This window comes from Micropterus salmoides, unplaced genomic scaffold (genome assembly GCF_014851395.1).
Source record: "Micropterus salmoides isolate LMB-PRFRI ecotype aquatic unplaced genomic scaffold, ASM1485139v1 Ms_hic_scaffold_20, whole genome shotgun sequence".
Taxonomy (NCBI): domain Eukaryota; kingdom Metazoa; phylum Chordata; class Actinopteri; order Centrarchiformes; family Centrarchidae; genus Micropterus; species Micropterus salmoides.
The window spans coordinates 10,584,149-10,599,226 of record NW_024041151.1 but is presented as its reverse complement, the minus strand read 5'-3'; the positions used below and the strand labels follow the sequence as shown (position 1 = coordinate 10,599,226).

The 15,078-nt window shown below is 38.7% G+C and overlaps 2 protein-coding genes across 2 annotated transcripts; one reads left to right on the top strand and one right to left on the bottom strand.

Moving 5' to 3' along the window:
* Window positions 1–2,992: 2,992 nt before the first annotated feature.
* st6galnac6 (ST6 (alpha-N-acetyl-neuraminyl-2,3-beta-galactosyl-1,3)-N-acetylgalactosaminide alpha-2,6-sialyltransferase 6) lies at window positions 2,993–7,585 on the top strand. The gene is made up of 4 exons (XM_038733719.1): window positions 2,993–3,244; window positions 4,966–5,378; window positions 5,496–5,603; window positions 5,736–7,585. The coding sequence occupies exons 1-4, from the start codon at window positions 3,008–3,010 to the stop codon at window positions 5,920–5,922; spliced, it is 945 nt and encodes a 314-aa protein (XP_038589647.1). The 5' UTR covers window positions 2,993–3,007; the 3' UTR covers window positions 5,923–7,585.
* Window positions 7,447–14,882, bottom strand: spout1 (SPOUT domain containing methyltransferase 1). The gene is given in 12 exon segments (XM_038733718.1): window positions 7,447–8,751; window positions 8,902–9,049; window positions 10,509–10,611; window positions 10,737–10,866; window positions 10,869–11,015; window positions 11,390–11,520; window positions 12,152–12,201; window positions 12,281–12,370; window positions 12,468–12,627; window positions 12,717–12,830; window positions 14,662–14,701; window positions 14,781–14,882. Coding segments are annotated over 12 exon segments (1,248 nt in total). The 5' UTR covers window positions 14,829–14,882; the 3' UTR covers window positions 7,447–8,664.
* Between the last annotated feature and the right edge of the window lie 196 nt (window positions 14,883–15,078).

Below are 15,078 nucleotides of genomic sequence, written 5' to 3'. Positions count from 1 at the left end.
ATAGTTTACCCTTTAAATTTTGCTGCCTGTTTACAATGAAAAACATAGCGTTGCCTTTTCAGTTACACAATGCTTATTTTGTGACTAATTCCAAAGACTACTAATAGTATTTGCACTACTGAGCAAACTACTGTGTCAAAGTATTTTACTGGATATTTCAGACATGGATTGTTTGAATTAAAACATATTATTCATGACTTTGGGGTAACCATAAATAGTGGACTATGTGGTGAAATGTGCAAAGTAAAATCTTGTATGTAAACTTGACCAATTGGTCAACATGAATAAATATGCTGTCAAATACAGTCTGCTTGTGTGTTTGCTGACTTTGTGTAGACAAATAGACTTTACCTCTGAACCAGCTGACTTGTATCTACACATGGAAATTCATTTTAAAGGCTCTAAGCAGATCGACCAACACGTGTGTTTTCACTGATTAGATTTCTTCCCCGGACAGTGTACAGTACATGCTTGATATACTTGATTTTTTATCACACACTCTAGTAAGGACTACACTTTTTACTTTCAAATGAATGGTATTGTCTATATATTTTATACATATAGCCTACCCCAAATTGTTTTTATTTTAAAATTACATTAATTCACCAATCAATTATGATGTAACTGGGGTTTTAAAGGGATGATTTATGGATAAATAAATCAGTTTTAATATGAGGTATTTTTAATGGATTATTTGCACCACAGGGCTTTAAAATGGTAAAAAAAATCACCTAAAATTCAATTAAGAAAATGAAAATTCAGACATGACTTTTAAGCTCTCTGGTAAACTTTACATGGTTTTGACCCCTCAAAAGCCCTCCATGCAGACAATCCATTCCAAACTCCTTAATATGTATCAATCCACAAATTTGTCAATTGATGAACTCTATTTGGGGTTAACCCATGAATTTACTCCATGACTTTTAAGATTCAAATTAAGAGGCGCCTGTAATGTTATTTTGTACATTTGTACATCAATATATAACCCCTTCATATACAACCAAATTTCAATTTCGAGTGTAAAGCGGTCAGACGGCCCACATCTCACATTATAAACCGTGCTGCAGTGAGAGACGTGGTGATGACGTCAGCAAGTGGTGCAGGAAGAACTGGAGACGAGAGAGACGAGGAGGAGATCACCAGGACCGCAAAGGCGATGTAACGGTAAAGCAGATTAACACTGGTCTTAATTAAGACACTTTGACATGTCATGACAGTTAATACGGGATATCACATTGATTGTTTTAAAAAAAAAACAAGAAGGTCAGTAGCCCGTATGTACGTCAACAATGGACTGCAAACAGCTGCGTAGGATGGTATTTTAAAGGTAAATATTAGATCAAATAATAATAGCTAAGCTGTGACACTGTAATTAGCAGATTTCTTTATCTATTTAAGTTATCAATAACTGTAAAAGCCTATGTGTTGAAGAAACGCCGTTGTCCTTACTGACACGTAAACATCTCGGCTACCAGAATTTAAATAGCCTATAATGTTTGGTATCATCTGGAAAGGAGTGCCAGAAAACGATCAGAGATGGATTTCAATGTGCAGTTTTTTTTGTCTTTCTTCCTGTCAGATATGATGACAGACGGCTACCGCCAGTGTGTTGGTACACAGCGTGATCAGAAAGCATGGGGCTCAAACTCGGTGGCAAGGTAAGACAGGGTGCGGTACCCAGACCTCTTGCCATTCATCACCATCAGCAGCTTTAGTGCAAAGAGTATTGCATCCATGCAAGTATTATCAATGTCAATACAGATGGTGGAGGTCCTATGTATTCAGATCACTTAACTTAAGTAAAAGTATTAATACCACCCTGCATAAATACTAGTCCTGCATAGAAAGTATATCAAGAAGATGAACTTTAAGTATCAAAAGTAAAAGTATGCTGTCACTCAGTGGCTATTATACACAATATCATTCGATTACTCATAAATGAAGGTGTAAGCGGCATTTTACTGTTGTGTTTACTGTGGTAAAAGTGGAGCTAATTTTGAAATATTTCATACAAGATTCATTAATGATTAATCTGCTGATTTTTTTTTTTTAATTTGTAAAACATCAGAACATAATGAGAAATGCCTTCACAATCACCCAGAGTGACATTTGACATGTTTGCATGAAAAATTTGTTAAATGATTAATCAGTTATCAAAAACTGTTGCAGATAAAACTTTTGTTGGTCATCTAAATTGATTAATTTTATGTACTACTGAGTAGTTTCATTCTTAATGTATCATAGCTTAAAGAATCCTCATACATTTTGTATGCAAATGTTGGAAATTATAATATAAAGGGTGACAATTCAGCAAACCATTATGAGAGTGACTTGAGGCTGAGTCTCTGCATAGGCCTATGTTAATCATAACTTTGTTGTTTGGTGTCTGAATGTAGTTTCTTACTGGTTCCGACAGATTTTTTATGCATTCATTTACAAGCACTACAAAAAAGGATGTGGTCTAGAATGTGTGGGAAAGAATGATTCTTGATGTTACAGCAACAGTGATCAAAGTGTTGAAGTGTGTCACCCCTCAGAAAGCCTGTAGGGAAAGTCCTAAACATACACACTCACAGACATACATACACAACAGGATGTTGTGACACACGTACATGTACATATAACAGCTAAGTAAGGTACACACACAGACACACACAGACAGATTATGAGGGTTTGTTTTTAGGTATAAATGTCCTTTGCCAAGTTTGATGTTCAGTTGTAACATTGTTGTGATCTGTCATATTGCATTAGAATTATCCAAGTGGCATGTGGACCCTATCTGCATCTCATCCTTGTTTTTTGTTTGTGTAGTTTGACCCAAAGTTTCAAGTTTACGTCTATCGACTACCTAGAAAAACCTTCCACACAAAGTCTAAATAACTGATAATGCAGTAGGGTAAATAGTACATTCACTATCTGAACTGAACTGAAATGTAGAGGGGTAGAAGTATTAAGTGGCAAAAAATGGAAATACTCAAGTGAACTACAAGTACTTTAAATTTGTAAAATGAATGTGCATAACTACATTTCATCACTGTTTACATTGCAGGGACAACAGAGCCACAGGATGGTGATCTTGGCGGCCCTCTTCGTCCTCATGACACTCCTCATCCTGTATGGCTCCAACAATGTCATCGATGAAGTATATGCTCCCTTCCACGTGGCCACAAATCATGCGCTCAGGACCACAGATTTGAAGAAGTGGGCTGGAAGAGAGGGTTATGTGCCCGTTTATGGAAACAAGGTACTTTATAGGTTCTACACAAACTTCATTAAACTTTCATGATGAAGAAAACCGCATATGTTTGGATTGCTGGATGTCAATGTAACTCATGGAGTGATTTGTATACTAGTTTGCAGTTGATTTGATTAACTGTAAATATCAGGGGTCATGGCGAAGGGTGCAGAAGTGAAATGTTTTCTTTTGCTGCTGCACTCGGAAAAAGAGGAAGTGCGCTGAAAGTGTGAACTTACTTACAGTTGCTGGTCATATAATTAGAACCGATACAAAAAAAGGATTTTTAGAAATGTTGGCCAACTGAAAAGTATGAACATGAAAAGTATGAGCATGTACAGCACTCAGTACTTAGTTGGGGCTCCTTTTGCCTGAATTACTGCAGCAATGCGGCGTGGCATTCTAATTATATGACCAGCACCTGTACAGCCAGTACTCTAAATTTAACAGGCATGTGAACACTACAAAATATTCTCAGTAGTGTTGCCATGTCTGTTAACTCAGCTACTTAACTCAATTATTTAAACGCTGCATAACAAGTGGCACTGTGGTGCTTTGAGCTAAATTCTAAGCAGGGTCTTTGCCATCTTAGTTTAGTGTGTTAGCATGTTAACATTTGATAATTAGCACTAAGAGCAAAGTACACTGAACAAAATTATAAACGACATTTATAAACGCAATACTTTTGTTTTTGCCCCCATACATCAACTCAAAGATCTAAGACTTTCTCTATGTACACAAATTCTCTCAAATATTGTTCACAAACGTGTCAAAATCTATTTTGGTGAGCACTTCTCCTTTGCAGAGATAATCCATCCACCTCACAGGTATGGCACATCAAGATGCTTATCAGACAGCATGGGTATTGCACAGGTGTGCCTTAGGCTGGCCAGAATAAAAGGCCACTCAAAAATGCAGTTTCACTGTATTGGGGGGATCCGGAAACCAGTATCTGGTCTGACCAACATTTGCCTGCCGCAGTGCAACACATCTCCTTCGCATAGAGTTGATTAGGTTGTTGATTGTGGCCTGTGGAATGTTGGTCCACTCCTCTTCAATGGCTTTGCGTAGTTGCAGTCAGGTCGAGACCCTGATGAGGACAAAGCATGCAGATGAGCTTCCCTGAGACGGTTTCTGACAGTTTGTGCAGAGACCGTTGGTTATGCAAAGCGATTGTTGCAGCAGCTGTCCGGGTGGCTGGTCTCAGACGATCTTGGAGGTGAAGATGCTGGATGTGAAGGTCCTGGGCTTGTGTGGTTACATGTGGTCTGCGGTTGTGAGGCTGGTTGGATGTACTGTCAATTCTCTGAAACGCATTTGGAGACGGCTTATGTTAGAGAAATGAACATTCAATTCAGAGGCAACAGCTCTGGTGGACATTCCTGTAGTCAGCATGCCAATTGCACGCTCCCTCAAAACTTGCAGCATCTGTGGTATTGTGCTGTGTGATGGAACTGCACATTTTTGAGTGGCCTTTTATTGTGGCCAGCCAAAGGCACACCTGTGCAATACCCATGCTGTCTGATCAGCATCTTGATGATGGGAATGTTATTAGGCTTGCAGGTATTTAGCCATAAACCAAAGTATTGAACAAATTAAAATGTTGACCTGCCATGGGCACTGGATGTGTACCAATCATTTAAATCCAGCCAAAGAACCAACCATTTCAACCTCATGGTATTTTTTTAATACATTCACTTACAAAGTTTCATGTTGTCTTTTCTTTTCAGAATATGACCCTACGCTGTCATAACTGTGCACTGGTGACGAGCTCCAGCCACGTCCTGGGTACTGGAGCAGGAGCAGAGATTGACCGTACGGAGTGTGTGATTCGTATGAATGACGCCCCGACGATGGGGTACGAGACTGACGTGGGGAACCAGACCTCTCTGAGGGTCGTAGCCCACTCTAGTGTGTTCAGGGTGGTCCGGAGGCCTAATGAGTTCCTACAACGGCCAGACAGCAACCCTGTGATTATCTTCTGGGGACCCCCAAACAAGATTGGGAAGGAGGCCAAAGGAACCTTGTACAGATTGATCCAGAGAGTCAGCATGACCTACACCAACTTGTCTTGTTTCAGTATCACAGCCAGCAAGATGCGCAGATTTGACAATCTGTTTCACAGGGAGACGGGACGAGATAGGTGAGTTTTTTTAGGGAGTTACTGTAACGTCAGTCATATCTTATTGTGCATCAGCCCCAAATTGGGTAAATGTAACTTTCACAAACTATGTTTTACATTTTCGTTTTTTCTGCTCAGACAAAAATCTCACTCATGGTTGAGCACAGGCTGGTTCACCATGGTTATAGCCATCGAGATATGTGATAATATCAAAGTGTATGGGATGGTTCCACCCAACCACTGTGGGTAAGTATAATGATTGCACTAATCATCTTACGTAGACTCTTTGAGACACTATCAACTCCTTAGTTGTCACATTAAAAGTCACAGATAAACAAGCTCTTAAACTAATCATTAATAAATCATTCTTTTTTCTAGTAAAAAAACTGGATCCAAAAAGATGCCCTACCACTACTACAAGCCCAGGGGACCTGAAGAATGTTTAACATACATACAGAATGAGGGCGGCCGAAGAGGGAACCACCATCGCTTTATTACAGAGAAACACGTGTTTGCACGCTGGGCAAAGCAGTACAACATCACCTTCATTCATCCCACTTGGTGAAAAGTCTTTAGTGAAAACCACAAAGAGATCTCTGCACGCACAGGAGCCTGATTGAGTGCTATGGGCTTCTTTCTAACTTCCCCGAATGAGCCTTTGAAATAGCCACATGATGAATGACAGCTACTTTCAGGAAGCGCCACGAGGATGATAAAGCTTTTGGAAAAACCATTATTGGACCAAATGACTGGATGTCTGGGAATGTTTTCTGTCGCGCAAAGAGGAGAATCTCAGTTTTGAGAGGTTCCTGAAAACACTCGGCCATCTGACAAGAATTGTATTGACAATTATGTAAATAGAAAAGAAAATGAATTTAAAGATTAATTTTTACATGTTTATAATATTTTTGTTATTCTGTATTGGAAATGCACTTATGTTTCCCATGTCTGGGGTGGGGGGGTCATATCCGCCAGCATTCTTATTAGATATGACCAAGTGGCCTACAAAACCCTATATTCTGTCAGATTGCCATTATACAGAGATTATATTCTACAGTAAGTGCAGTCAGATTCAGCAGACCACAAATGCAGTCTAAATCAATCACATCAAGTTTATTGTCACATTCACAGTCATACACATTACAATGTCTAATGAAATGAAATCGTTGCATTAATCTGATCCTAAGTATTAGACCCAACTCTAGTTCTATAGACACTGGTCAAGAGCATGACTGAAGAATCAACTTAATATACCGGTACATGTTTTTGATGTCTACAATGTACATTTGAGCTCCACAATGCAATATGTGAGTAATGGGGCTGGGCAACATTTGAAATTTTATGAAAGCAGTGCCTGAACTGATACCAAAAGCATGCTTTTCCCAATATCTTGGCTTGAATAATATCACGATTTCCACATACACTTTCATTCAAAAAAATTTGCCAAAAGCATCAGTGTTTATCTTTTCGTCGGTAAAACTAAATAAGTGTCTAAAATTGGCAAAATGGTGATTTAAATTAAGAGGTGTCAGTTGTATACTTGAGTTTACAACAGACATCAGTGAGAGAACAGTCTGACCAAGGATTCAATGCCATCCTACTTAAATTGACTCTTGTAAAGCACTTTGTGACTTGGCGTACTTTCTGTACTTGGTGCTACAGATGCATTATAATCTGGATTTAAACAAAAGTAAGGTTTTGAGGCTCACAATCCAGCCCTGGGTAACCTATGTCATTGTCCTAGATCACTAGGAGGATGGAGCATCTAGGTACCTTCAATTTAAGGAATTTCATCTGTGTTGATTCAACAGCGTCAAATAATTACAACCCTGTTGGTGTGTCAGTAATTCTCATTTGCAATTACTGGACACATTCAGATTACACAAGTTTTGTGGCACCAAATGTATCCTAGAGATCCACATTTGCACATTACACAGAAGTTCTTTAAAGTCTGTTCATCCCAAACAAGTGATTTACCCTCAATTTGATATTACTACTGCATTGTAAACTTTTTGCTGCACTAGATGTTGATTTTAATGTTAGAGACTATGAACGTACAAACTGCCTCATGAACTTAAACTTTTTTTAGTTTTTTTTTTTTTTAACCTCAGTGGCATTCCAGCGCATGCATCTTAAGTTCAAATAGTCAACAGAATGCATCATGGTAGTGTTATGATATGTATCAGTATGTTGCTCTCAGTGTGATTAAATTAAAAGTGAAATTGCAATTTTAAATTTAAAATGTGAAGCAGAGAAGGGTGTAATTTCATAAACTGTTTTGCCTTGTGGAAAAAAATTAACCTGTGGACATAATGTGTAAGAATATTGATCTTAAGGCCCTGCTGCTTCACTTCACACGCAAATGTGCTTCATTAGTCATGATCAGAAGTTTCTAAAAATTTGACCATTAAATTTATACCAATGAGGGTAGAATAAGTTTCAGTGACTACCTGTGAATACAACTCAACAGCACCACCAACTACAGGCTCCAAAATTACCAAAACGTTGACTCAGCACCTCTCTAAAACAGTTTCAACAGAAGCTGAACATAGTAACCTTCGTGAAGGTAGGATTTATTGCAGGACTGTTGCATCAGACTGCATTAGTTTCCGTTAGGTGTTCTAGCAATCTGGAAACTGAGTGCATACCACTCTTATCCATAATAACACACAGGTGCCTCACAAATAACCTAGAAGAATACTGCAAGCCTCATTTAAATCTGGCATTAAAATAAATCTGGGCCTGGCTTATATGATGGAAAATAAAATTTGAAAAGATGCATGCAGCATGCATGGTGACTGGAAAGTGATTGCACCCACAACACAAACTGAGAGCTGTAAAGGCTTGTAATCTACAAACTCTTCAAATGTTACTAGAAGCAGGTGGGCGACTTTCTCTTAATGCAGGAAAGTGTTTGATCTCCTCGCTCAGAAACTTGAAGCTGAGTGTAGAGTTCTTTGATGAAAATTTAATTCAGAAGTTCAGTGCCAAATGTTTTGTCCTTGTTGTTCTGGTACTTTTAATCAAAAAACTAATTACATGCTTTGAAAAATACAGTCAGTGAGTCAGTTCAAGCCCGTGGATAGTATTTGTATTTAAATATGTACAATTTGTTGAGCCATTCAAAAACAAAAGACATACAGACTTAACATTTTACAGGTATCTAACAACTCAATGCATTGATGTGTGTAATGTGATGTTTGAGGTTTTAGCTGTTTTAACAGTAAGTAACGCTAAAAGGTTGATTATGGAATTTGGAAGATGACAAAATGTCTGCCAGCATGTCTCTGTTTACTTTCCTCCATCACTAACTCTTTAATAAACCATTGGAAATGTCTGAAAAGGCAGCTGTGATCTTCGGTCTCAGCCCTGCCATGGAAACTAAGATGGCCTCCTGTTGAAAAGAAAAAAGAAAAAAGTAAAATTACTCCCCCGCATTGGTGAGCCGAACAGAAAGTAATTTCCTTATGAACAAAGAATGTACATTTATCTAGTCAAGCAATGTTTTGTGGTTTGAAAAATATGTCATCTAATATGCCCTCACCTCTGTGCGAATTGTCCTGCTGCCCTGACCCGGGCATGTGTTGAGGTAAAGGTCAAATAAAACACGGGGGTCAGTCACGTCCAGGTTTTGGTCGGTATCTACACTGGCCTCCAATCCCTGAAGACCTCCAAAAACTACCAAAAGATGCCTAAAAAAGAGAAGGAGAGTTTAAATTAATAAAACAAAATGTGAAAATACCATTCATTTTATAAGAGTAAGATTCTATAGCCATGCTAGCAGCTCTGTGAGGCTGTATTTAGGCACAGCAGTGCTTTGAGCTAGATGCTAACCTTTATTTAAACTGGGAGGGCCATTGAGAGAAAGATCTCTTTTACAAGATGCCCTGATTAAGAACATTTTAAATAAAAGCATAGGAAAGTTACAGACAACAAATGATGCAACAAACAGGCCAAGGACATAAAGAGACAACACCGATTCAACATTCACACTGCTCTGTCAGTCAAAAGAGACTTAAATTGATTAAAAGGAATAAGCTTGTCTAATTTTACAACCTTATGCAGATTGCTCCACTTGAAAGAGTCAGTTTCCAAATTTCAGTACTCAGGTTTAAATGCAGTCATGTTCAGCTAAACACCTTAGTTTAGAAATTGGTCGATAATTATTTAGCTCATTGGATTGACCTCTTTTGCAAAGGTAGGACGTAGGGTGTCTTACAAAGCTCAGGAATGCCTTCTGTTACCACAGTCAGATTAAAAATATAAGTTAAGCATTCGACTACAAATGGAGCTGCTAATATAACATATAAGTATAATATATAATATATACTAAGCGCTCTTTTTTTGGATCAATATAAGCAAGAGCATTAAGCACTTAAATTCTTTCTCCAAATTTGGGTCACAGTCTCCAGAGCTGCAAGTGGTGTCACTGAACAGTGAATTGTGATCAGGTTATTCAAATCAACGCTCCTGTGACTAGCCCAGTGATAGTTAAGCCGGCTATCACTCATTACTAATGGAGTATAAAAACCAAGGGGACAGTCATTAAAATGGATCAGACTCACAGAGTGTCAGTTGCTAAAATGTTGAATAGACAAGCCACATGTGACAGGAGCCATTATTGAATAGATCGGGGCACTTCAGGAAAGCAGCAAAAATGTCAACAAACACCTTAAGAATCACAGTATCGCTTGACTTACAATGACTATACCAACATGCCTGATGTTTAGCAGGTATAATGTTTAACCATGTCCACCATTTCAGTTTAGTGTTTTAGCAAGGTAACATTTGCTAATTAGCAGTCAAGGCAAAGTACAGCTAAGGCTGATGGTAATGTAATTAGTTTAGCAGGTATTTGGCACATACATTCAATCTCATTTCAATTCTGGTAGTTGATGAGCCATTTTATTAAAACCACAAATGTCAACATCATGGTGGAACCAGAGGAAAAGTCAGGGAAAACCTAAGTTAACAGGATTAATCATCTGGGGACCATGAATGTCTGAACAAAATGTCATGGCAATCTCCAATAGAAATATTTCAGTTTGGACCAAAGTGGAACGACCGACAGACCAACACCGCCATGCCGCTAGCATAGCTAAAAAAAAAAGTCTCCGACTTCCCCTAACATCTTATTGGTTCTGAACCTACTTGAATGGTGACAGTGTCGTTTGGTCCATGTTGCTGCCCCTCTCTGATGTGCCAATAGTCAGATCGTATCCTTCTTTATATGGACTTTCTGTGAAAACTGCACCTGTATTAAAAAAACAACAGCAAGTGAGGATAAAGCAGTCATAGCAGGGCCAAGGCTGTTCTTACAAATACATTTTGAGCATATGTTTGAGTAATAGGAGTGTATTGTGAGCATTGGGAACGTACTGAGGCAAGATGCCAGGCGGACACTGTAACCCCAGTAGAGACCTCCTTCTGTCCTGGGCATGTGAGGAGCCACCACCACACCTTTACATACTTTGCTCTCTGAGGATGATGGACACACGCACACACACGGAACTGATGTACAAATATTTTTCTCAGAAGAAAAATTTTAAATAAATAATAAACACACACACACACACACACACACACTTGATTCTGTCTCTGATTGAGCTGTACTGTGACTCGAAGTCCAGATTGCAGCTGTTTATCAATGCGAACATCCTGCGGGAGTGCGTGGACATAATTCAGTCTATTAGAGCTGAAATGAATCATCGTGCAACAGTATAATTATCAGAAACAATTTTGGTAATTCATTAAATGTTTGGGTAATTTTTTAAGCAAAAAAACACAATATAAAGAATATATTTGGGTTTGGACTGTTGGTTGGACAAAACAACACACATTTTAATGGGCATGTTTCACTATTTGACATTTTATAATCGATTCATCTAGAGAATACCTGGAAGATTAATCAGGATGAAAATAATTGTTAGATGCAGACCTACAGTTCGTATTGCCTTGTTAATGCCAACAATATCTATGATCATAGTGTTCACATCAGATGGTGACAGTAACACTTACTGGGACATGCTCACCTTTCTCATTCCACAGTTGACTAATGAGCCTTTTCCTTGTTTAGTCGGCCGGTCGAGGACTATTCCTTCCCGGTATTCTGATTCATCGTCTATCCTCATGTGGTGAGGACTGTCTAAAGGGTTAAGCAAACCTGGTAGAAAAAAAACCCCACCAATAACTTGTGAAAATGTATCTTCTTTTGCTTTCATTTAAGGGTTTGTTTATACCTGGTATTATAATGTAATCTATACATAGATATCAGGTATCTAGTGTGCCATCAGGTCAGCCGCCAAAGCTCCTGGCAACTCTCATTTTCCACCTTATTCTGATGTTGCTTTCCTTCATTCACGAGGCAGGGCTTTAAATGTTTCTGTCGATGTCGACGTCTCATTTTTGCCCTTTCTTGTTTCAACTCAATGCAACAACAACATTTCCTAATCAAACTTACTGGACATGTAGTCTTTGTTATGTTGGAAACAAATACACTATAAACACTTATTGTTAATGGTCATTTCCATGGAGAAATCAAGAGTTTTGCATAATTATAAGGGGGGCTAATAATTTTGGCCTAAATTGTACAGCTCAACAAGAAAATTAAAGGTACTTTGAAACTGTTTAGTGCCCGATAAACATATTTTTTAGATTCAGTGTACACTTTCTGTGGATATCATTATATGTCATCGATAATACACTCCCATACAATTGCTTAGAAATTATAGAAAAAATAATTAAGAGCTAATTTGCCAATTTGGGAGGAGGAGGAAATGAAATTTGATTATTACCTGCATACTGTAAATCTTGGTGCTTTGGGAAAAACCACTTGCGCAGATACCTAGTGGAGAAGATAAACTGTAATCACAATCTGATAAAACGGGATTGATACTGGTGATCAGAATACATTTACTACTTACTGTGGACATTCCAGGTACTGAAGTATTCTGGCAAGCTGAATACAAGCATGCCCTTTCTTCCCAACACCTTTAAATTCTCCTTCAACGCTCCTGTGAGACAAAAAAAAAAGATGCAAATCTTTTCTATAGGTTTCTGGTGGTTTAGGGAGTGTTTTACTAATTAATTGTACCTTCTCAGTTAACTTACTTCACATCTTCCCCTTGTTCGTCAAACACAACAATCTCATCAACACAGAACACGACACAGGCTCGGGCGATCTGTCCAGCCAGGTATGTACGAAGTTCAGTGGACTGAGCGTTATCCAGGACAGAACCTGGCAGGGCCACACTCACTGTGTAAGCCCGACCTAAGAGATATATATTGATCACGCATTACAGCACTCTATACACAGGTCTGTGGGCTAAAAGCAAACCATGACATGATAATAAAGGTTACCTTTTTTGTTTTGGCCTTGTTCAAGTTTCTCTCTCTCTGTGGCCTCTTGCCGCTTCTGCTTTTCCAACTGTTTGATCAGCTTGGCCTCTTTCTTTTGCTTATTAGCCTCCTTTACTGTTATTGAGGAAGAATCAATGACATTGATAAGAAAATGACATATACACACAGTAGGTAGACAGAGTGGAGATATCCAAATTGATGGTCGAAGGCAGGGGTCCTGAACCCTTTTGGCTCGTGACCCCTTAAAATGAGGCAATATCCAGTTTATCAGCAATTCAAACAAAGCATGATTTTTACTCCACAGTAAAATAAAAATAAACATGGTTTATGTAACATAAGTGTATTTTTTTCTGATTCCTTTAATCATCTACCAATCCCCTTCTTATTTTCCTGAAGCCCTGTCCTGTCCTCAATGGTGATTTTAAACTCCATTCGTGCCCTGTCTCATGTACTATGTTTCTTAAAGTCTCCGTCCCTACATTATATTAACTACAATGCATGATGTGTTCTACATTGTCCAGTGTTACACCACTGACATAGATCTGATTGACTGTGCTGCGCACCGCATGACTGACAGGATGGCTGCACTTCTCCACCATCAGCCACTATCGTGCTCACAGTTTTGAACAAACAGGTTAAGGCCGTGACCAGCGAACATGAAACTAGAATTAGACTCTGTATTGACTGCTGCTTATTTGTTTTGCATTATTGGCTTTTTGATGCATCCTCCAATTAGTACAGCGCTACATGTTACATATTACATGATAATACTACTGTGTGCCGGCGGCCATCAGTGCGTAAAATAATAACAACACTTAAATATTATACCTACCATAAAGGGTGAAATTGCGTCTCTCCTTGAGCAGTAGTCTTTGGTGGCATTTTTCACGCTATTGAAACTCAAACTTTGTTGCAATATCGCAGACATCTGGGGCAAGTTGTGGACTGCTGTGTGTGTGGGCATGAGATGAGGCTCCACACTGCTGCCACACTGGTCGGTGTGGTCGCTGCCACTGGGGGCGCTAAGGATAGAGGTCGCTGCCACACTGACCACTGGTTGCAGTCGGTTATATCTACTGTATCATAATTCTACAGGAATAGCCTACATCTATCAATCTTTAGTCCTTGCCTATAACAAGGCCTGTGTTATCACCTGTGAATGAAAGTGTGTACATCTTTCTAGATCACAATACTTTGTAAAATATACTATATTATCGATAATGCCTCTTATTAATGCACTGTAGGCCTACAGTATATTGCAGCTTGTGTGGTTGAAGCTAATACATCCATCTAGATCCTAATACTTTGATAAATATAGCCTACAATATTATCGATTGTGTGTGGTTAACCTGCAGTAATAAATCTCAGTATAATAAAACCTACAGTAATAAAAAACCACAGAATTGGCTATAACCCATGCTGAAAGAAAAGGTGTAAAAACTATATACATGGTTTTATGTAATGTTAGATGTATCTAGAGATCCAATGGGGGTCCTGACCGCTAAGTTGCGAACCACTGGTCTAAGAACAGAGACGCACTATCAGCTCAACAGAGTGTAAAAGCCCTTTGGGTCAAATTTTTGATTTGTGGCAATATAAATAAACTGGACTATTTTAAACCCTGTCCATTTAATAAATAAAATCCAGCTGTGATACTTGAGTGCTGGAGCTAAAGTGACAACTGTTAAATGTTTTGACACTGACTTAAGTTACAAATCACCATAAATTCTACATTAATGCGATGGCAAAACACATGCTGAAACACCGCATGAAATACATGAAAAACAAACATTCATTCCCGAACAAAGACATTTTAACACTTTACTTTTGCGTTGTAGCGATTAAAAGATGGCACTGTAACTTGTGTATCAAACCAAACTGTGACGTTAGGTGAAGGCTGTTCGCTAAATGTAGTTAACGTTAGCTAAGTTAGCTGTTTACTCACGTTCTGCTTTCCTTTTCTTCCAGTCCACCCTGTCCCCTGCCTGTAGAAATCCAGAAACAAATTACAGAGGAAGAGAAAGTTTAAAGTCATTTTTATTTAAAATAATAGTGTAACAGTACCTCAGAGGGCATAGTTTTGGGTCTTTTCACCGCAACGCCAGCAGACATTTTCACACACACCAACACGTGAAGTTATTTATTTCCGGGTTACAATCCTTTCAAAATAAGGTAGTTTTCTTCTTCTAAGTTCTTATCGGCGGATCAGAACTTTAAAGGTGCATACCGCCACCTATTGTGTCGAGTTCGTAAATTCATGGCATTAGGTCTTCTGGATGGTAATTGGTCTATAGAGGACAAGGAGGACAAGTAAAACAAGTAAACAAACAATGGAAGACCCTTTTTCCCAACCCTGCCTGTA

What these genes read in the sequence shown, in the direction of transcription:
- st6galnac6 (XM_038733719.1), top strand. Translation starts at nt 3,008, where the DNA reads ATGAATGTGCATAACTACATTTCATCACTGTTTACATTGCAGGGACAA. An exon ending in AGGGAGACGGGACGAGATAG is followed by an intron (nt 5,379 to 5,495) that starts GTGAGTTTTTTT and finishes TTTTCTGCTCAG; the next exon opens with ACAAAAATCTCACTCATGGT. An exon ending in GTTCCACCCAACCACTGTGG is followed by an intron (nt 5,604 to 5,735) that starts GTAAGTATAATG and finishes TCTTTTTTCTAG; the next exon opens with TAAAAAAACTGGATCCAAAA.